This window comes from Bombus huntii, chromosome 16 (assembly GCF_024542735.1).
Source record: "Bombus huntii isolate Logan2020A chromosome 16, iyBomHunt1.1, whole genome shotgun sequence".
NCBI lineage: Eukaryota > Metazoa > Arthropoda > Insecta > Hymenoptera > Apidae > Bombus > Bombus huntii.
The window spans coordinates 3,805,467-3,826,883 of NC_066253.1; the positions used below are offsets into that span (position 1 = coordinate 3,805,467).

The window sequence follows — 21,417 nt, forward strand, 5'->3', positions numbered from 1 at the left end:
GTCATAGATGGCAGCAGAAGAGTAAACATCACATCTTTCTATCTTTGACAGAAACCTTTAAATAAATAACATTATAACTAATTCGACACCTAGTCCATTTGATAAGAAACTACTCAATTCTCTACTATTTTACGAAAAATTTATGTTTTCAGTGTATTAAGAAGTTTCTGTGATTAATCAAGTACCTATAGTTTAAAAAATTAACAATGAGTAACAAGACTGGTAATACAGGTAAATATCTTGCATATAATCACGTCTCGAGTGAAAGGTATTTGCTGTAATAGTTATGCTTTTTTAGGAGAAATAGATCCTATACAGGAGGAGCTAGCTGGTCGTGTGCGAGAAGTTGGAAACCATGCAATTTGGAGTCTGTCCAGTTGTAAGCCTGGCTTTGGCGTAGATCAATTGCGCGATGATATAACAGAGACATATTGGCAGTCTGATGGACAACTTCCACATCTGGTAAACATTCAGTTCAAAAGGAAAACAACGATTCGTGACATATGTATATACACAGATTACAAGTTAGATGAAAGTTATACTCCCAGCAGGTAAGAAATGTTGTATATATCTTTTGTTACTTGAAAGTAATAAATGTTAGATAATTGTTAATGTTATAACATCATTTTTAGGATAAGTATTAGAGCAGGTACAAATTTTAATGATCTCCAAGAAATAGAAGTAATGGATTTGAATGAACCAAGTGGTTGGGTTATCATTCCCATAAAGGACATAAATGATAGACCTATTAGGACATTTATGATACAAATAGCAGTAATAAGCAACCATCAGAATGGACGAGACACGCACATGAGACAAATTAAAGTTTATAGTCCCACACAGGATGTTCTTGGACCACCTGCTCCCTACATTGCAGGCCACTTCCTTACCAACGAGTTTTTGCGTTATGCTACAGTTAGATAAAGAAATAATCGTTGTGCAAGAAATTGTAATAACAAGGAATATTAATGAAATATTCATTAGAGTTCAGTTACAATGTAAAATTGTATGTTACACACATAATTCATATATATACGAATTTGAATTAATCCTGTTACCTGGAAGGGGAAAAAATGTAAACATGGAATGTAAAGACCACCTTTTCATCTATGAACTATTTCTAATTGTGAATCAACATTCTAAGTAACGAGTGTGGAAATATGATATTAAAGTTTTTCCTTATTTTAGTATTAATCAACACTGTGAAATGTCACAAATATACCGAAAAAAATTATGCATTAAATGCTGTACTTAAAGATACATCAAATTTCTTTGGAGAATTGAAGCTAGATTATGGTATGAAATTTCTAATGATAAAATGAAGTTAAATGTTATTTATATATTATATTTCGAAATCTAATTTTTAGCGTCGAAAAATTTAAATAATACATTAACTGAAATTAATACAAAAATTACGGAACACATTAAAAACACATCGAAAATAATTTCTATCCGCCATAAAAGAGAATTACAGGAGAATTCTGGAGAAGGTAAGTATTTATTAAAAATAATTGAAAAATAACAAGTATATTTTTTCTCTACAAATATATTTATTTGTTTAACAACATTGTTAAAGTCATGGTAGATATCTACTGTTAATTATTCAAATTATTTATCAATTTATTTGTACAAGATTGTTAAAGTCATGACAGATATCTACTGTCAATCATTAATCATACTATCAATTTGCCAGTTCAGTACATTTAACTTCAACATCAAACAATTCCTGAAACACATGTTGAGATTTGTGTTCTATTAAATACTTTAATACTTGGTTCATATCATTATGACGTCCTGAAGTAGTAAAGAATATTTCTTGAAAATCTTTAAATTTACGCATTATATCCATCATATCTTTACAATCTTTCTCCTCTTCTATCAGTCTTAACAGTATTTTCTGCCAATTCATAGATTTGATCTAAAATTTTCAAAATATAAAATTTAGTTTTCTATAATTATGAAAATACAAAAAAAGAGTTTCTTGTTTATTTAGATTAAAAAAAATTGGTACTTTTTGCCAACAATAGTCGCAGTCTTCAAAGGCACCTTCTATACAAATTACTCCAGGCTTTCCTGCCAGACAGAAACCCGTAAGGGAATTTTCTTCTGCCAAATCGACAATCTTATTTCTTTTATATTTACTATATATATGATGACTATAAATCCAATATCTGGTAAAATCTGTTGAATTCTTTTGATCTTTCTTCCTGTGCTTAGGAGTGAGTTCTTTGTTTAGATTTCTGTTGGAATTTGTAAGGAAATTTTCGCCATTATCTTGCAGCCACAATACTAATACTTGAATGCAAGGCTCATTTTCTTCTTGATGTTCGAGAATATCGCTCAGTGTCTGGTTTAATAGCAATTGTTGAGTTCGGTTCAGAAAAGAGCTCCTCGCATAAACCTCAGGCTTTTCTTTAGGATAATTAGATGATAGACTAATCAATAATTCTATAGATCCCTGTGAATGATTAAATACCAGATTTTTAGCAGACATTCTACTGATATATTATATTGATAAAAATGTTTGTTTCAAACTTACATTGTCCAATGGAATTTCAATGGAATATTCCAATCTCCGAGGCAGTTCCTGCATCGGATTCTTGATGAATTCGTTAATATCAGCCAACACTCCATGATCTGTAATCCTTAATTCTTTTGGATAAATAGACTGCAATGTTTCCAGTTCGCAAACCTGAGTTGTTAAATTTTCTTTTATTTCTTCGTATGTTGACATATTGCCCGTTAAAACACATATGGATGTACACGTTAAAATTATTTCTAATTTAAATAGAAAAAAAAATAAATAACGTTAAGGTTATCGAAGACTCAGTGAGATAATAACACACGTGTGTTATTGCTTTGGTAATTGACCGCAAGTCATTCAATCGGTGATCCTGGTCAATTATCAAGGGAAGGTCTATATCACAATTACCACGAATCCTCTATACTGATACTTTTAAGAACTGATGGGGATAGCGACGGCCACTTAACCTGTACACAACATTGGCCAGTTAGTAAGACAGCGCCGTGATTTGAATCGATAAACAAAAATCGAATCGAATCACCAAATCGATAACTAAATCGTTTGTTAAATCGAATTTAAATTTAAATTTAAATTTCAATATTAATTTTTACAGGTATTAATGTATTCACTGGGTTTCATGATCTTAATCGACTCAATTTCGTAAATGTTCAAGACATTAAGTTCTTTTCTCTTCAAAATGAATTTGAAACAATCTGGTTTGCTGTAGTTTTAGATATTTCCAAAGTATCCTTGTACCAGATAAATGTAACATTCTATTATTTTTATAAAATCAAAGTGAAATGTTGAATTTTATAAATTAGTTTTCATTTCAGAATGACGTTTTTTATGACACAATCTCTTATCCTGTGGTAAATGGAAAACAAATATTTGTAAATAGTTGTCCATATGGAGCGCTTCTCATTATCCAAAATCAAAATGGATCTGTTATTTTAAGTTTCACCAAAGTCCTAAACAACTATTATCTGCAGCCAGTTCATGATTTTGAGTTGAATGATATAAATCATCTAACAATTTGGAATGGAATGAATCGGTTGCATTTAGGCACAGTTTCTCATTCAAACATTTCAATTTACATCTGGTTTGATAATTACTTTGATCTGATACAGGTCATTGATGTTGGTTCTAAGAAATTAATTCCATTCCAAAGTAAAGGATTTATGTATTTAGCAGTGACTGGTTCTTCTACATTGATTTTTAAGTATTCCTTAAGAACCAATAAATTTGTAATGGTACAAAAATTGCCATTGAGTGAAAATGTCTCTTACTTTCAATTAACAGAAGGCCATTTCACAGAACACTATCTAACTCTATCAACAGAGTCTTTCACTGTTATTTATAAGGAAATACACGATCGTTTTATACCATTTCAACAAATTTCTTCTGGTAATTTTATATTACCAGTTATTTCAAGGAAAGCAATTATACTCTTAACTTTACATAAAGACACTATAGTAGCCTATCAATATAATGGCTGGAGATTCATAGAATTAAATGCAAAATTATCTGGAATCAGTCAATTTCGTCGAGTAATACTATATAATGAAGAATTATTACTAATGAGAAGCAAAGATAATAAATGGACGTTGAAACAACCATTATGGATTAAAAAGAAATCTAATAAGAATTTACAAGAAGAAATAAGAGTATGGAACATTAATGCCAAGAATAGAATTCAGAGAGCAATGAAAGAAATTCCAATGCCAAAGGATCCTATCACAATTTTAAGTGGTCATATTGATCAGCTTTATGTTCATAATGTAAGATATTGCATCTTTAACAAACTAAATTAAGCCAAACCAATTTAATATTTTTATTACCTTTGCAGATAAACAGACACAACTTACAACAATTAAAAGATTTATATAAGCAATATAAGAAACTGACCTTTAGATTTCAAGCACAAAAGGTTGATATTAGTAACAAGTGGCATCCCAAAATTAAAACTATTTCTTCACTACATGCAAAAACAATTCAAGTGAATTGTAAAACAAAGTGTAAAATCAATCGATTGAATGTTAAGGAGAATATGAATTTCTTGACCAAGTTAGTAATGTCAATAAAGACAAATCAAGAATTAAATTTTGATGAATTAAGTATAGAAGAACTAAGCAACTGGAAATGTCCTCTCTTAAGTCTTCCAATAGAAGACATTATAGTTTCTGAATTAATTAATGGAATAACTTTAGGTTATTTACAGGAAAATGCTTTGAAAGTAACTGGTGATCAACTAGTTTCTGGTAATACATTCTGACTTTCATTTCTTAATTAACTGTTTAACTATAGAAAATAATTTATGAAATCTTTATTTCAGGAAAGCATATTTTTACTAACATGAAGGCAACAAATGCTTTTATGCCATTAAATATTGCCACATTCTTAACAAAGCAAGATGTAACAATAAAAGAGATGAAAGTTAAAGAATTGAATTTAACAACAGGAGGGATTTTATTGCCATTAAATGGCTCATTCTCAACAGTTACTGGTTCAATCAAAACACCTAAACTAAAAATAAAAAATATTGATGATTTAAGGGGAAAAATAGAAGGAAAATGGAAAAGATTGTCACCTACCATATTCGTTAGTGAGCCCATGATTTTATATAACAATTTCACTTTAGAAAATGTCAAGATTGATAATTTAACATCTACAGACTTAATTGCTAGTAAGACAGGGTCAATCAAAAGTACCTTGTCAAATGCAATATCTTTACACGATAATATATCAGTGTCCTTAATCCTTTCAAGTGAAAAAATGGCAAGTATAATATTTCCTACATATTTAATTTTGTAAATATATTGTGATATAGTAAGTAACAGAAGTAATTGAGTTTTATTCTAGAAATGGAGCAATATCACTGTGTATGGCTTTAAAAAATGGATTACTGTGAATTTCCAAAATATTAGTATTATATCAGGAAATAAACATTTTCACCAAAATGTAGAGATAACAAAGTTCTCTTACAATAAATTAAAATCAGAGTAAGTTTACTTAATATTTGCATTAGTAAAAGAATTAATACAAAACAAATATATTTAAGCAATATTTTCTTTATTTAAAGGAAGCAAGATTTATTTTTAGAGGATTCAACATTATGTGCCACCTCTGTTATTGCACCTGAAATTAAAACTACAACGTTAATAGCGGATATCATTGCTGTAAAAAAATTAAATAGTTCACAAATTGTCGGGAACTTGGGTGAAGATTATTTCATTGATAATTTCGCAGTAGTTTTCAAATCTATTTTATCTGAGAAACTGTATTATCATAATCTCACCGCAAAAAATATATTTACAACGCAACTGAATAATTTGAATTTAACAGGTAAAATAAGATAATTTTTTAAATATTATATTTCTATTTGATACTTCTTATTTTATTTGATACAATTTGTAAATTTATCAATTCTTTTTTAATTATACAGAATTGGAGAGGCTTGTGAATTCATGGATTGAACCTAATATTCTCAATACCTCTATAGAAGCAACAAACTTGAAAACAAATACTCTCAGATTACCTGTTCGATTTTACATAGAATTAGATAACAAGATAATTAAAAATCTAATATTAGAACAACATGTTTATGTAGATTACATTAATAATATTAATATGACTGATTTCTTGGATAATGCTATAAGGCTCACCGATATGAAATCTTTGCAAAATATAATATTTCGTAAGTTATAATTAATAAAAATTAATAAAAATTAATTAACGATATAACGTTTTTTATTCAATTTATTAATAGTACTTTGTTTTAGGTAGCGATTTTAGTACGAATCATATACATGCTTCTCATCTTCCATTTCATTTGATAGACACAGAGAAAGATCTTAATTTGCATAAAAAGAGAATTTCTGGTAATATAGAAGCAAATGCAATAAATTTACCATATTCTTTTAAAATTGCTGAAGATGAGACTCCAGTTAATATCTTTATTAACGGATCTGCACGATTTCCACTTGAACCAGCAATAACAAATGTAAATAATATTAGATTAGAAAAACTGTTTACAGAAATTTGGTTGACAACAAATGTTACAACACTTTATGGAAAGAATTTGCATTTTGAAAATATAGTGATAAATGGAAATGTTATTTTAGATGTGAGCAATGAATTATCATATAAATATTTTGTTATAACATTATAAGACAAATCATTATTAAAATAATAATCACTTTTAGAATGAAATAAGTACATTAAATATTGAAATGTGGAAAAACATTTCAAAACGTGTTTTAAGCAAAACCAAGTTACAGGAAATATCATACCCTGTGTCTTTGAATAATATTGAAGTTCCTTTTATTGTGGGTTCAAATGTTTCAAGACTAAAATCTTCACTATCAGATCTCAATGATATATTTGAGAATTCTTTGCTAAAGGATAAAGACCAACAAGTGAAGGCAAAATGGACATTCCATACATTAAAGGTCTTAGGTAATAATAATAAAATTGTGAGATAAAATAAAGGATTCTTGTAAAATATTTTTGAAACAAATTTTACAATATATGAAAAATTTAGGAAACTTGCGTGCAAAACATACGATTAACAAACTGGATCTTAAGAAAGATGTTATGAGATACGATTCGAGAGAAAATATTGTAACTGGAAAGAAAACAGTCATACGTTTAGCTGCAGAGAATTTGAATGGTTACAACTTTGATAAATGGGCTGCTAATGCTTTGACGAAGTTGAAGAAACATGCAATCATAAAGGGACAAAAAACATTTATCACTGCTACGTTTAGCGATATAGAGTAATTAATAAAATTAATCTATTTACCATTAAACTGGTTTAACTAAAATTAATATTCAACTGTTATTATTCATTATTATTAATTAGGGTGTCTGGAACTGTAATGGGAAATACTATAGAAGAAGTATTAACAAAATCTACGAACCAAAGAATTTATGGTCAGAAAAAGTTTCAAGGTTCTATTAATGCATCTGAGCTCATTGTTAGTGGTTTAATAAATGATGTGAATTTGACTGAGCTAGTAGATCATCAATTAAAGAAGAATAATCATCTTCAAACAATAAAAACAGAAATTGAATTTCAAAACAGCTTACATATTCATGGAGATCTTATAATTAAAGATACTTATGGAGGAGCGGAGTTGAAGAACTTTTACACAAGTTATTTGAGTGTTTTACCCATTGCTGAAAAAATGAAGATATTTTTAGAGGCAGCCGAAACCATTAATACAGCTTTACAAAGTATTTCTTTTACTTTTTCTTTTTAACTTTTAAGAGGGCACACCACAATATTTTATGCATATCAAACTTAAAACTATATAAAAAGAATCTTTTCAATTTTTCGAAACAAAGTGGTATACCCTCCTTAAACAACAGGTAACTTTAATTATTATTATTAATACTTAAATATTTTATCATTATAGATCGAGCTGTTTATATAAATAAATTGGAAGTTGTAGAAGACACCATTGTTGCTTCTAATAAATCTGAAATTATTCAGCCAGTACAATGTAAATCTACAAACTCTTCCTCACATTGTTTTAGTAAATCTGCACTGAACGGCACTGTATTAACATATCAAACAAACGACAGTGACTTTCATGTCAAAAAATTAATTGTCATGGACGAAAAAGAACTTATTGTATTTGTAAACTTTGATTCTGTATCCATATCTTTATTTAGTAATATAAAGAACGAACTTGTTCATTCAAAAGGTTTGTCCAAGTTCATTTGATGTTTCTATTTTATTGAAATGCTTTAATATTCAATAAGTAGACTACGAATGTTTATGTAAATACTTTCATAATTTGTAGAACTACACATACCAAGAATAATGGAAGCATTTGCGGAGCCAAGGATAGATACCTTGTGGATCATTCTACGACTGACCACACAGACTTTAGTCTTACGTTATCAGCCATGGGAAGATCTGCAAGAATATGTTTTGCCAGTCACGGACGTGTTTGAAATAAGTACATCTCCAAATAATCAGCTTTTGTTATTACTATCAGATGGTGTATGGGATCTTGAAGGACTAGCAAGTCCTAGAAATATTATTGGGATTCCCCTCAAAGAAAAAGTAGAAACGTTCGTTGATGAACATAATTTCTATGTGCAATGTACTTCAAAAAATAATACAACTTTAATGAAAGCACGATACATAGGAAATTGAAGATTGTTAAATTAATTTTCTTGCATTATCTCTGATATGTAACTGAGAAATTTAAACAAAAGTATATTAAATATTATTTTCCTAATATTTGGGTGTCTCAATGTACAATGAATGATGTGTGATTATTGTTATTCAGTATGAAGGAAACTAATAAAACAGAACCTTTAAGAGGTGTATAAAACTGTTCAAGATGTATGAAGGTGTAGAAAAATTCTCCTGACAGCAACTTGATGGTTTATGGTCATGGAGATTCATATAAAGCTCAACATACGTATACTCCTGAACGCTAAGAGCGTTTAAATATGGGTCCAGCAGCTACAGAAGACATTGTTACCTAAGCAGCAGAAATTATTATATATATTTCTTCAAAAGAAAATAAAAAGAATAAAATAAAATACAAACTCTGGCAGCTTTCTTAATCACGGTGACCTCTTCAGGTTTCGCATTAGCCGTGTTGTTCGTTTTCTTCTTTTCCTCCACTTTGAACAATTTCTAAAAAACAAATATTTTAATAAAAAAGAATTAAATTGCATATACATCCGCAGTGTAGTGATAAAAAAATAATCCTTCAGTCTTACAGGATCTTTCGCAGAGAATTTCTCTTCGATTTTCTTCCTCTCCTGCATTGCGTTGTTAAGAGCAGTCTGTTCAGCTGGTGTGAGTACCAGAAGTCTAGGATCCATTGCAATCCATTCACTGTGCAATGTCTGATCCAGTTTCCAGCGTTTCGAGACATCAGGTTCCAAAAGACGAGTCACTAGCTTCTTTACTTGTTCGCTTAAGGTTTCTGCGATTTTACTTCGGAACTTCCATTTGCGATTTGTTTGTTGTTCGTACAGACGTTTGATATCAGTGTCGTCAAAGGGCATCGATTTGTTTAAAAGAATGTAGAGGATGACACCAAGGGACCAGAGATCCGCGATCTTTGGATTGTACGGGGAAGCACGAAGGATCTCTGGGGCAGCGTACGATAGAGAACCGCAATAAGTATCGCTCAGAACGCGTTTACCTCGATTATCTATCACGTAGCGAGCAAATCCGAAATCCGCAAGCTTGACATTGAAATTTGACGTTAGTAGAACATTCTCGCATTTTATGTCTCTATGGGCAATCTCCATTTCGTGTAAATATTGAAGACCTGAAGCAAAGATAGAGTTTTTTAATATAGAATAGTCATGATTTTTAACAATTCTCCTGATCTTATTTATTTCATCATGTACTGTATTTAAAGCAGGGACCAAAATAGTAATTGTTTTTAAAAGTTCTAATTCTTAAAAATCTTCCAAAAAATACATTTATTAAAAAATCAAACTTTAAATGTTCTGGCTCTATAAATAGTTATTATAGATGATTAAGACTCTCCTGATCAATAGTTACCAATAACAAAAAAAGAATATTAATCTTAAAAAATATTAAATTTAATATGATTATTTGTGAGAGAAATCATTTAAACTAAAATATGAATTCTTATACTATAACTTCTTAAATTTAAGTCATAACAGATATGGTCTCTGATTTAAAGAGATATCGGTGTTACCAAGAGCAAGTTGTCGAAACCATACACGCGCCTGTCCCTCTGCAACCGCACCATTCTTCAGTATAAACTCCAGGAGATCGCCATTCTCAGCGTAACGCATAAATATGAAATATTTTGTACGTCTTTGGAATATACTATGTACATGCACCACGTGAGGATGATTCAATTTCACCAGGATGTCGAGCTCCCGGGGAAGAAACTTTCGGACGAAATCTTTCGGCGCTAGCCCGGTGTCTATCACTTTGCAAGCCAAAGTACTATTCCTTTCTGGATCTGATTCTGGTTTATACTCCGCCAGATACACCTACGATTAAACAAATACAAATTTTATGTTAATTAAAGAAAGATTGTAAAAAATGTGCATATATTTGATAAGCCCAAGTAAAGAAAACGATGTTACCGACCGAGGGGAGGAATAAATTTGAATTATACCCCTCTTTTGTAAATCGTTTACCGTATCGTTTTATAATCTTAATAATTTGCGAGATGCTTAATTAACCTTCGCGTAAGCACCTTCTCCCAGCTTTTTTAAAAATTTATAACCGCGTGCTAATAAAACTGCCTCCTCGGATGACGTCTGACTCAAACTCGTCATGAGATTTCGCGATCCACAAGTGACATCCTACTGATCCTGTTATAATAATTCATAACTGATTAGTAGACTGCAGATTTATATGCAAATTCATAATTTTATAAATGTAATTAAAAAAACAGAACTATTATAATATTGTGTAAAAACTCTTATACATTTTATAGTAATTTAAGATTGTTCTTCCGCTTACTTTTATTTAACAATCAAGATTGCAGTGGAATAGAGTTCTGGCTATGAAAATATCAAAGTCATTTAACCATTTTGCCTAATTAAATATCATGCTCGATGTAAAACACGATGACAGAATTCATGGCCTACTTTATATGTATTTATATTACTTCAAACATTAAGAAAATGAATTTTTAAAAAATTAAAGGATACCAAAGAGATAAAAAGTTAATTAAAAAATTAGTTAAATGAAAACATTAAGAGTTCGTGTTTTATTGAAATGTATATTTAAATATCGGATGTAGCATCTAATCGAGATATATCGACTTATTCGACTTCGTGAATGTGAGAGAGGTGATGGACTTTCTCCTGTAACTCAGGAGAGAGGAGGAACGTAAGTATGCTACGAATAATTTTTTCATTTTCATTATTCGATTCTCTATAAAACACGTTTTTGTTACTTTTATAAATATAAAAAATTCTATAATTTTAATAAATATTGTAAAAATTAAATTTTGTATTTAAAATATCAATCTACTAGTCATCAGAGACACGCGTTTTGGGGTCAGTGTGGTACTGCCCCCTAACGAATAAAATATTTCTACCGTTCAAAAACATAATCCAAACCTAACCTAACTATTTTATTAAATACATTATTTAATTATTTAGTTTTTCACTTAATAATCTATAAATCTTATTTCTTTTGTCAATGTCAAACAGAATGGCGGACACTGCTCCAGCCGCGCGTGGAGGTTTTCGTGGAGGGTTTGGTTCTCGTGGAGGAGGTGACCGTGGAGGTCCAAGAGGTAGAGGCCGTGGAGGCAGAGGTCGAGGTCGTGGTCGTGGACGTGGTAAAGAAGATAGCAAAGAATGGATCCCAGTAACTAAACTTGGACGCCTTGTTAGAGATGGAAGAATAGAATCCTTAGAACACATCTATCTCTTTTCCTTGCCTATCAAAGAATATGAGATCATTGACAAATTCCTTGGAGTTGAATTGAAAGATGAAGTACTGAAAATCATGCCAGTACAGAAACAAACCAGAGCTGGACAGCGTACTCGTTTCAAGGTAACTTTATATAGGCATAACTTTTCAAATGTTGATCTAGTATGATTATTAATTCACTAGAGATGATATTAGTAATTTCCCATTTTATAGGCTTTCGTAGCTATTGGGGATTATAAAGGCCACATTGGCCTAGGTGTAAAATGCTCTAAGGAAGTGGCCACTGCCATTCGTGGAGCTATCATACTGGCTAAGCTTTCAGTTGTGCCAGTACGTCGTGGTTATTGGGGAAACAAGATTGGTGATCCTCACACTGTACCCTGTAAAGTTACTGGCAAGTGTGGATCGGTTCAGGTGCGTCTAATTCCAGCACCGAGGGGTACAGGTATCGTATCAGCGCCTGTGCCTAAGAAATTATTACAGATGGCTGGTATAGAGGACTGCTATACCTCGGCCAGAGGATCTACTTGTACTCTTGGTAATTTTGCAAAAGCTACCTATGCAGCTATTGCCAAAACCTATGCCTACTTAACACCAGATCTCTGGCACGATCAGGCGCTAAGGAAAGCTCCTTATCAAGAGTTTGCAGACTATTTGTCAAAAAGCCACAGAGTTGTGGGCAGACAAAGGCCTGCTGAGGTTGCCTAAGAAATAAACTTCCATATAAATTACCTAATTCTGGTCATTTTCCCTTTCCTTTCCTATTTTTATTATATACCATATTTTGTAGGTAGACTGGTAGATGTTTATGCACTTATGGTATATAAAGATGCAAAAATTTACAGAACACACATGTAATATAAAAAAATATTGTAAAATATTATCTAGTTAAATATTAATATTCATAAATAATAATAATTATAAAGTAAAAATCAAATAAATTATATATTTCTGTAAAAGATACTACTCTATGTACTATCTACAAACATATCTCTAGAAGTCTTAAACTGTTCATAAGCATTGTTGAAAGTTTCTATAGTGTGATCACAAATCTTTTCAAAATCTTGTAATCCTTTTCTTAGTATGTCTATAGCTTTTCCGTTTTTCGCTTGGATCCTCAAGTATATGTTTCCTTCTGCTGGATGATTGACGAAACAAGCACAAAACTCCACATCAGGACTGTAATAAAGATGATTAATAATTAATGATCTATTTATGGTTGAACTTACGTTCTAATTAATGCGGCGTACTTTTGCGAGATTACTGCTACTAAGGAATTTCCCAAAGTATAACCTTCACCCATGAATACAAAAGTTTTACATTTCTCGGATGATTGTTCGCTAACCACCTGTATATAAAATAAAGTATCGATAATAGGTTATGTTTTATATTTTACATTGCAAAACATATAATCTATATAATTTAATATTAATAAATATCGTACCTCTGCTAATCGACCCATTTTATCAACTATTAAACTAATTATTGTAAAATATATTATATTATTATAATATTAAATTCACAGTATCATCAACATCGTCACAAACCCGTTGAACATACAGACGTTGTTATACTACATAGCCTAACCTGACATAATGTTAGATACATAACTTGACATAACCTATTTACTTTATGTTCATATTCACTTAGTGTATTGCAAGATAGAGTTAATGATCTTAATAAGAAATATTAATTATAACTTTCATTAATTGCAAAGAACAATATAGTTCGATGATTTAGTTAAATAAGGGAAACATTTTTCATTACTTAATTCCAAAGTTGTTAATAATTCTGCATTATTAATATAATAAACAACGCGAAAATAAACAAAAGGAGGGCAAAAAATGTATATAAAACAGCTAATTTTCAATGGACCATTGAAGTTAAGATTTCAAAATATTGGTCCAAGATATTTCTTTTCAAAGGAAAATAAAATTATCGAATCCGCTGAGGAGGAACCTATCCTTATAGAAGAGAAAGATTATGCTGAGTTAGAAAGAAAGAGAAATAAATCAAGACTTACAGAAGCACATAGGAATATATTGTTAGGGAAAAAGCCTTACAATACACCACAAGATTGGTTTCATGAGACAGTCAAATACAAGAAACGAATATTAGGAAGGTATGGAATGGAAGCTTTAGGAGAATCTGCAGGATTGGCTTGGCCTACTCCTGAAGAAGTAGAAGACATGAAAGAATATGAAAGTCTTGCACATCCATTAAATATTCAAGAAAGATTACAACAGATTAAAGAAAAAAAGAAAATGGAAGAAGAAGCATTGTTAGCTAAGTATGTAAAAATAGTAACAAAAAAAAGTTATATATATGTTATATATATGTTATATATATATATATATATATATACTATAATATAACAATAAATGTCTAAATATATATCTTTCTATAGGCAAGCGGAAATAGAAAAGAAAATGGCCACTATGAAGCAATTAATAGCTCAGGTACAAGAAAAAATAGCTCAAAAGCAGAAGGTAGAATTGGAAGCTAAAGAGCGAAGGGAACGTAAGATTGAAGAGATTAGACGTCAATTGATAGCTCAAGGAACTATGTCCACAACAAAACTAACAGAGGCAGTGACTATGGCAGAAAAAGATGAGAAAAAGTTAAAGAAGGAACTGAAGAAAGCAAAGGCATTGGAGAGAGAAAAGAAAATAGCAGAACGATTGCTTAGAGAATCTGAAAGTAATAAAGCAGAGGAAGATGAAGATGAAACAGATTCTCAACAAAAATAATTAAATACCTACGAAACAGACAGTTTGATGAAAACGTGTTGTATTGTAAAATAATTTCTACATAGTAAAATGAACACTTTACAAACATTCACTGTTAGTTAAATTCCTACTTCTCCGTATATAAAATTTTCAAAGTAATCAGAGTTTAAAAGAATAATAATATTTACAGCTCGTAGTAAATATTGTATTTTCTTTTACTAATACAAAAAACGGTACATATTATTTTGTAAGGGCTAAAAGAAAACTATACTAATATGTAGTATTAAATGACTCGATAAGACACATATCCAGGCACAATTGGAGCAATAATATGCTGCATTTCATTCAACTTTGCTCACTCATAGGTTTCGAGAATCTTCAAAGGAATGTAATAACCATTTTTGCTCTGATCATCATATGAGACTTGCTGTAGCACTTTCGAAAAAAATCAGCTTTCAACCATTGATTCTTGAAATTCCTTTTCATCGATACCACTATGAATATCTTCTCCGTTTTCCACTTGATCGCAGTCCTGATTATTTTGTACGTGCAGCTCGTCAATTACAATTAATCGCAACTTGTTTTTCCCCATATGTCAGGCAGATTGAATTTGCGATGGAGACGACAATTCATAGAACTGGAAACTTAACTCCTCTCCAAAAAGATTTTCAGGTGTAATGATTTCTGGTTCAACCATGTTCAGGCCCAAAGTAGTAGGATTTAGATCTGTGACTAGATAACCTTCACTGATAAGTCCACATTCTTCTGCAACCACTTCCTTTGATACTGGGTTAAGGAAATCTACAAAGATATATTTGCCAACTTAATCAATAACATTCAAAGTTGAACTCTTATTCATAAAAGCTTCACTGTTTAATTAATTCGATTACCACTCTCTTTCACAGGATAATGAAGCTCCTGTGTTTGTTGATTGGATTGGGTTGATTCATGTTCATTGTTGGAGACTATCATAGGTACAAGATATTGTACCTCTACTTCCTTCTTGATACCACTAAGGATTTCTTCAGCACAGTGTTCTAGCGTCACAGAATTCACTACATTATCAGCCTCTTCCTCTGAAGACTGTTGTGTAATGCTGGCAGTTGCCGCTTCTACTTCATCTATTGAATTCATTTCACTGAAAATGTAAGTGGTTAAAGTAAATAAACATTCCATCATAAATTTTTTATCTAAACAGTGATTAATTACCTGATGTTCTTTCTCAGATTTTCAACTTCAAGAGTGTTCTTGCTCATTTGCTTTATGGAAGGATTAGCGTTAAAATTGTTAATGGATTGTCTAGGTCTAGGATCTCCTGAGCGATTCGCAATGGCCCATAAGTGACCAGCTCCATGCGGTGCCTTTGATCCCTTCCTGAAGTGGGGATTTATGGAGAGATTGTGCCGCACAGAATTTTTCCAACGGTCATCGTTGCTTTTGTAATAGGGAAAGTGTTCTCTAGATATAATAAGAAAAATAATTTATTAATTTTCCAAATATAGTAAACAAAAATAAGTAAGTTAGGCGGGAGTTGATAAATTTTAGAAAAATTGTTTTACAATATAGAATTTACTATATAGAAAAATTCTAATTTTGTCACTTATTCAATGAGCAATAAATAATCATGTGAATGTCTACATTTGCATAATGACAGACGTTTAAATAGTTCCTGTCACTTGTCGGTTCAACGTCGACAAGCGTGCTCACCCCACGAGAACAATTTTCTTCACCTGCTTGCGGCGACGTCACGGAGTGTTACACACTCCCCTAATTAATTCTCTGTCTTTAGGAAAAGACGAAAGACCCGCTGAAACGCCCCAAGCATAAGGCTTTAAATAGTAACTTTATCTGATCCAATAACTACATACATGTATCTAATGATTATGCAAACAAAAAAAGAACAATGCACCTTTACATTATAGATTTTTATTGATTTTCATTATGGTTGGTTTCAAATAATATGAAATATCACTTAATTTGAAAATTTGTTTGGTATATGTGACCTAATTACCAAAAATAAGTTAAAAATATCAAAAGCTATCCAAAGTATGAGTGCAAAATACCCAGAGTAACAACTGATTTCTTTCAGAAAGAATAAATTTGTTAATTGTTCTATACAGTAAAGAGAATTTTATATATCAGTTATATTTTATTAAACCATTTTGATCCTCTTCATTAAATAACCAATACCATTAATACATACATTAAATACATAAAAAAGGAGAAATCAAAAGGGAGAAAATAAAATAAAAGATCAAATGTATCTATAAAAATGTCATTTTGTAAATTTCTAAGTATCGAATTCATCTGCCTAGAAGTGATTCATCCGAAGTGTACTATGTAATACATTCAGTATATATGGTTCTCCTTCGAACCGTAGGAAATGTAGGAAACGAGTTTCTACGAATTTACGAGAACGTGGTCCGCGTCGATGCGGGGTAGCTGGTCGGGGAGGGTCGCGTTCTTAGATGGTACCCCTTGGCACCGCTGCCCTCGCTACGCAGTGGTACCAGCTGGTACCGGCTCTTTTGCTCGTTTCAACCCTCCCTCTACTCTCCACCAACACGAATGTGCACAATTTACTGCTTCTGTGCTTTCACCTGTTCGATCGAAGGTTTGTCAAATATAGATAATATAGATAATCGAGCCCCTGAACTCATTTTCAATCCTCCTCTTACAATATTTATCTAGTACATAATTGTATTTCATTCTTATAGTTCTAACGTCTGTGAGTTTAGTTAAAATTTTATGTATTCTTTTCCGTATCCTCCATTCTCGTATTTTAACTTAATTTCAATAGAACATTGTGGATTTTGTGTTCATAGAGAATTTGGGTCAAGGCTTATCACAGATAATTTTCAACAAATAATTCTGATAATAAAGATTAGTGTTTTGACTATGAATGTTTCTAGGAAATTTAAATGTAGAAAGATTTATGAAATGTACTTGATATGGGAAAAGATGCAAGATATCCAAAGAAAATATTCATTAAAAAAATTCTATTTATGTTCCATTCATGCTTTCAAAAATATGAATTTGCATAAATACCTAAATTATTAATTACCATATTATTACTAATTATTATTTTATAAATTCAGTACCTATACAAAGTTCTAGTGGTTTAAATACAAAGTCTACTGAAAATTGTTCTATTAAAATGAATATATATATATATTCTAAAATAAATATATAATAATTTCTTTTTTCTACTTTCTTTTTCATTGAATTGACGAGTGTGGCTTCCGAGGGGTTCAAATACTCTTGGAAAGTACTCACGAGATCCACTGATAAATAGCTGACACCGTGAGCTCTCCCCTTTCCCGAAGAGCGTGTTCGATAAGCTCTGTGTACGTGAAAGGCGGCTTCTTTGGGCCGTTACATCGGGAAGACGCAAAATTTCTATTATCCAGGCTAGAGTAACTATGATTCGACTCCTGATGTGACGATCCGTTTTCGTTGTAACTCCTTTTCACGTCGTTCACGTAAGTAGACCCATAAGAACGCCCATTTACCTTTGTCTTATTCCCTGCGTAAAAAATATGAAACATATGATTTCTTCGAACTATATTGATGAATAATTTTGTAAATACATAGGAACCACGAGCATGACGCGATTTCCTGTGTAAAAGTGAGAAGTACAGAATAAAAGTTTCTCATTTTTTAGCTTAGTTTTGAAGGTAATGGACTTTGAAAACTTATCAAGTAATTAACTATTAAACATAAAGGTTTGACAATATCTTGAATAGCTGCACACCACTGTGAACGTCTTTGGGCGAAGGTACAGTGGACTTTTCGTCAGCAGCCTCGATAAACGGATCCAACTTGAAATCCAGCAACCAGGAAAGGTTTCCAGTCTCCTGATCATCAAATTGTTGCTGCTGATGACTACTAGAAGACGCATCAGTCTTGCCCTGTTGCATGTTAGGCGATGGAACGGTAACAACTGGCTCCCAATAGTCAGAGCCAATAGGATAGCTCGTTTCCTCGATTTGGATCTCTTGGATCACTTGTTCTTGCCTGTGTTCGGACGACGAGGAGGATGTGGTAGGTGAAGCCGCGATATCGACAATGTTTTGCTGGGATTCTAGCTCCGAGACGGTTGTCCAGGTGCAATTAGTGCCGTCCACGAGAAGTACTTCCAATCGAGCGACTGGACACTCGTCGACGGCTTCCTGGGCCGATAACGGAGAGAATAGAGCCGCGGTGTCTCCTATTACTTGGTTGGAGGCGACTACTTCCATTGGAGCCTCGATTTCTTGGTACTGATACCGTTTGTGATCGTTCTGGACCTCCTCGCAGAAGCTCTCGATATCCAGATCCTCGAAGATGCGTTTCTTCCCGACACGGGACTGGTTGTCCGATAACTCGTGCTCAGGGACACCGCCCGTGCCAGAGGACGGCCCAATCATGCTGTCGAAGGCAAGTTTTAATTCATTTCTTATACTAATGCTTATGTGTACATGGTGTGCCAGGAAAGTAAATTGCGAATTTTTATGAACGTAACACTAAAGAAGCGAAATCTGAATAGAAATTTATTTCATGTGTTAAATATTATAATAAATACTCTTCTTTCAATATTTTATATATCTTTGCATTGTACATTATACACTATGTGCATTTTTGCGCCTACAAATTTTTCACAAATCTATAAAAATCCGTAGTCTAGTAACAGGAATGTTTCTCGGCAAGTGGCAATATTATCAAAACCCAATTTCCATACTTTCCCATACTCTAGCTTTTGTATCAGTTACAGCTCACTCATTTTGGCTAGTACGTGTGATTTTATTTATAACGATTTATCGAAATACGTGTATTAGATACGCATCACGAAAATGGAAGAACCGCGTATTAAGCAACGTCCCTACAATTCTGTGTCAAACTTGAAGAAAAATGATAATTTGATAAATTTCATTCATTCTTCTCTTTTTACAAATTCATTCAATGTATTCGCTGTATACGATATCGAATTGAATGAATTTGTTTCTCAAGGACGACTGAATTAAAAGATGAAGTTTAGGCGCAAACCATGAATTGGAGCTGTCTCGTGAAAACTCTATAGAATTCACGAAAATATAAAAGTAGCGTAGATAACCCATTGGGAATCATAGTTGCGCTAATACATTTCGTTTGTAATTTCTTTTAATTGATTTGCATTGGCAGATTTTATCGAATTTACATTGTATACTTTTGTAATATGGAATATTTTAATTTTGTTATTATTTCTTCTTTTATCTAAATTTTATACTTTCATAAAATTAAAAAAAAAAAATTAAAGTATTTTATAACACTATGATGTATCAGTTTTTTCAAGTGAAATTCTTATCGTACCTTCGATTTGTGTAATGAACTTCTGTAATGTATCTACTATTTTAATATACGTTTTGTAACCTGATAAAACAATAACCTACTTTGTTTACGTTTTTCTAATAGCATTTACGCAACTTTTACGTATTACATGCATGTATTTTACTGCTTGGTCTTTAATGGGTTAAATAATGATACTCCAAATTGGCCACAATATCGAATCCACCTATACTTACCTTAATTCTCCCAATATCTCGATTTCGACGAGATTATTATCACCAATTATTCCGCGATCGTCGAAACGGAGCTATTAATCGTAAAATAACTTCTAACTTTCATCACGATGTCCTAACGTCAATATGAAAGTAATTTTCCAAGGATTTTGAACGTTTCATCGATGCACGAGCTCGCGTTTCTCTAAAAAAAAAAAGGAAAAAAAGAAAAGCTTGGGATTATCGGTGATGAAGAACTCGCGACTAATTAACGATAGCCACTGGTTCACACGGTTCAAATATGTCTCATTGCGAACTGCACTCCCGTTTTCAATCGACACTCATCCCTTTTTGTCCACTTTGTACGCGAAATCACCTTGCGATCGGACGTTTTTGTAATATCTACATGATCAACTTCGGATCGCGACTGTCTTCTCTTTCGTATTTCAATTGTTACGCGGCGTGATGCGCACGCATCCTCGAGACCAGATGCAGGAGGGGCCGTAGGCGCATGCGCAGTGCGACAACAGAGATTTGGCGCTTAAGTGCGTTCACGTAACAAGAACAAGAAATGTTATTACACATACTGTAAGAAATAAAAGATTAGAATAGTTTATATTTTAATACTTACAAACTTATAAAATAAACTTATAAAATAAAGGTATATACGATTTTTATTTTGAATAATCGTTATTTAAGGAATTGAAACTTTTCTTCTCATTATAATTCTTATATCGGTTACTATATCACTATTAGCTTATTGCTTTGCTTGTTTCGATTCTTGTATCAATTTTACAATACATTAAAATAGTTCATTGTTTATTAGACTGCGGATATCTATTCATTTATGGGAAACTTCAGAAATGCACGTAATATGGAAAAATATATGAAATATTCAAAATGTAACATCTGTTATGATATTTAATAGATACAAAAAATTTCTGTTAAGCTTATGTATATCATAAATAGAGTTAGAGAGATATTTATGCAAACTATTATAATATTTTTAAGGATAAAATTTGAAAATTTTTATTTCTACATTCTCTCTTATTGTAAATTTCAAGAAATTGAAGTATTTATAACAATATGATTTGTAATTTCATATCTTTAATAATATAACTAAGAAAGTGGAAAGTGGAAAATAAAAATTTATTTCGTTCACTAAATATTATAACAAGTGCTTCATTTTAAATGTTTTATAATTTATATTTTTGTATGTTATGTTTTTGTACTATGTTC

General features: G+C 31.6%; 8 protein-coding genes and 1 long non-coding RNA gene across 13 annotated transcripts; 5 read left to right on the top strand and 4 right to left on the bottom strand.

Annotated features, from left to right (window-relative positions):
- Window positions 1-16: 16 nt before the first annotated feature.
- Window positions 17-1,194, top strand: LOC126874804 (anaphase-promoting complex subunit 10). The gene is made up of 3 exons (XM_050637249.1): window positions 17-231; window positions 299-551; window positions 633-1,194. The coding sequence occupies exons 1-3, from the start codon at window positions 207-209 to the stop codon at window positions 922-924; spliced, it is 570 nt and encodes a 189-aa protein (XP_050493206.1). The 5' UTR covers window positions 17-206; the 3' UTR covers window positions 925-1,194.
- Window positions 948-8,777, top strand: LOC126874764 (uncharacterized). 2 transcript variants are annotated; one of them, XM_050637124.1, is made up of 16 exons: window positions 948-1,088; window positions 1,189-1,296; window positions 1,368-1,490; window positions 3,138-3,289; window positions 3,358-4,302; window positions 4,371-4,782; window positions 4,857-5,299; window positions 5,384-5,523; window positions 5,604-5,866; window positions 5,967-6,218; window positions 6,304-6,647; window positions 6,727-6,979; window positions 7,065-7,299; window positions 7,386-7,759; window positions 7,942-8,232; window positions 8,332-8,777. In XM_050637124.1, exons 1-16 carry the CDS (start codon window positions 1,082-1,084, stop codon window positions 8,688-8,690), a joined length of 4,701 nt encoding a protein of 1,566 aa, XP_050493081.1. In that variant the 5' UTR covers window positions 948-1,081; the 3' UTR covers window positions 8,691-8,777. The 2 variants fall into 2 exon arrangements, with proteins under 2 accessions (XP_050493081.1, XP_050493080.1); XM_050637123.1 differs by lacking the exon at window positions 948-1,088 and having other exon boundaries at window positions 1,161-1,296.
- On the bottom strand, window positions 1,480-8,435 carry LOC126874795 (RWD domain-containing protein 2A). Of its 3 annotated transcripts, none has more exons than XM_050637235.1 (4): window positions 8,344-8,435; window positions 2,540-2,692; window positions 2,012-2,458; window positions 1,480-1,918 (listed from the first exon to the last, which is right to left on the bottom strand). In XM_050637235.1, the coding sequence occupies exons 1-4, from the start codon at window positions 8,359-8,361 to the stop codon at window positions 1,682-1,684; spliced, it is 855 nt and encodes a 284-aa protein (XP_050493192.1). In that variant the 5' UTR covers window positions 8,362-8,435; the 3' UTR covers window positions 1,480-1,681. The 3 variants fall into 3 exon arrangements, with proteins under 3 accessions (XP_050493192.1, XP_050493193.1, XP_050493191.1); XM_050637236.1 differs by lacking the exon at window positions 8,344-8,435 and adding an exon at window positions 6,433-6,566; XM_050637234.1 differs by lacking the exon at window positions 8,344-8,435 and having other exon boundaries at window positions 2,540-3,144.
- On the bottom strand, window positions 8,314-11,151 carry LOC126874790 (testis-specific serine/threonine-protein kinase 1-like). Of its 2 annotated transcripts, none has more exons than XR_007693014.1 (6): window positions 10,727-11,100; window positions 10,228-10,531; window positions 9,269-9,828; window positions 9,093-9,182; window positions 8,853-9,024; window positions 8,314-8,447 (listed from the first exon to the last, which is right to left on the bottom strand). XR_007693014.1 is itself a non-coding variant. In XM_050637224.1 (6 exons), the coding sequence occupies exons 2-6, from the start codon at window positions 10,820-10,822 to the stop codon at window positions 8,977-8,979; spliced, it is 1,098 nt and encodes a 365-aa protein (XP_050493181.1). In that variant the 5' UTR covers window positions 10,823-10,858; window positions 11,010-11,151; the 3' UTR covers window positions 8,639-8,976. The 2 variants fall into 2 exon arrangements, 1 of the variants encoding a protein (XP_050493181.1); XM_050637224.1 differs by lacking the exon at window positions 8,314-8,447 and having other exon boundaries at window positions 8,639-9,024; window positions 10,727-10,858; window positions 11,010-11,151.
- Window positions 11,152-11,269: 118 nt separating this feature from the next.
- On the top strand, window positions 11,270-12,664 carry LOC126874798 (40S ribosomal protein S2-like). The gene is made up of 3 exons (XM_050637238.1): window positions 11,270-11,381; window positions 11,708-12,056; window positions 12,147-12,664. The coding sequence occupies exons 2-3, from the start codon at window positions 11,709-11,711 to the stop codon at window positions 12,639-12,641; spliced, it is 843 nt and encodes a 280-aa protein (XP_050493195.1). The 5' UTR covers window positions 11,270-11,381; window position 11,708; the 3' UTR covers window positions 12,642-12,664.
- Window positions 12,665-12,859: 195 nt separating this feature from the next.
- Window positions 12,860-13,521, bottom strand: LOC126874807 (probable DNA-directed RNA polymerases I and III subunit RPAC2). Its single transcript, XM_050637253.1, has 3 exons — window positions 13,378-13,521; window positions 13,184-13,281; window positions 12,860-13,112 (listed from the first exon to the last, which is right to left on the bottom strand). Exons 1-3 carry the CDS (start codon window positions 13,393-13,395, stop codon window positions 12,902-12,904), a joined length of 327 nt encoding a protein of 108 aa, XP_050493210.1. The 5' UTR covers window positions 13,396-13,521; the 3' UTR covers window positions 12,860-12,901.
- Window positions 13,522-13,773: 252 nt separating this feature from the next.
- Window positions 13,774-14,770, top strand: LOC126874799 (growth arrest and DNA damage-inducible proteins-interacting protein 1). Its single transcript, XM_050637240.1, has 2 exons — window positions 13,774-14,223; window positions 14,341-14,770. Exons 1-2 carry the CDS (start codon window positions 13,778-13,780, stop codon window positions 14,681-14,683), a joined length of 789 nt encoding a protein of 262 aa, XP_050493197.1. The 5' UTR covers window positions 13,774-13,777; the 3' UTR covers window positions 14,684-14,770.
- Window positions 14,771-14,923: 153 nt separating this feature from the next.
- Window positions 14,924-21,244, bottom strand: LOC126874779 (uncharacterized). The gene is made up of 6 exons (XM_050637200.1): window positions 20,203-21,244; window positions 18,417-19,072; window positions 17,939-18,188; window positions 15,872-16,120; window positions 15,553-15,800; window positions 14,924-15,463 (listed from the first exon to the last, which is right to left on the bottom strand). Exons 2-6 carry the CDS (start codon window positions 19,069-19,071, stop codon window positions 15,258-15,260), a joined length of 1,608 nt encoding a protein of 535 aa, XP_050493157.1. The 5' UTR covers window position 19,072; window positions 20,203-21,244; the 3' UTR covers window positions 14,924-15,257.
- LOC126874809 (uncharacterized) lies at window positions 15,661-16,310 on the top strand. The gene is made up of 2 exons (XR_007693016.1): window positions 15,661-15,808; window positions 15,889-16,310. It is a non-coding gene; the product is annotated as an uncharacterized LOC126874809 (long non-coding RNA).
- Window positions 21,245-21,417: the final 173 nt, after the last annotated feature.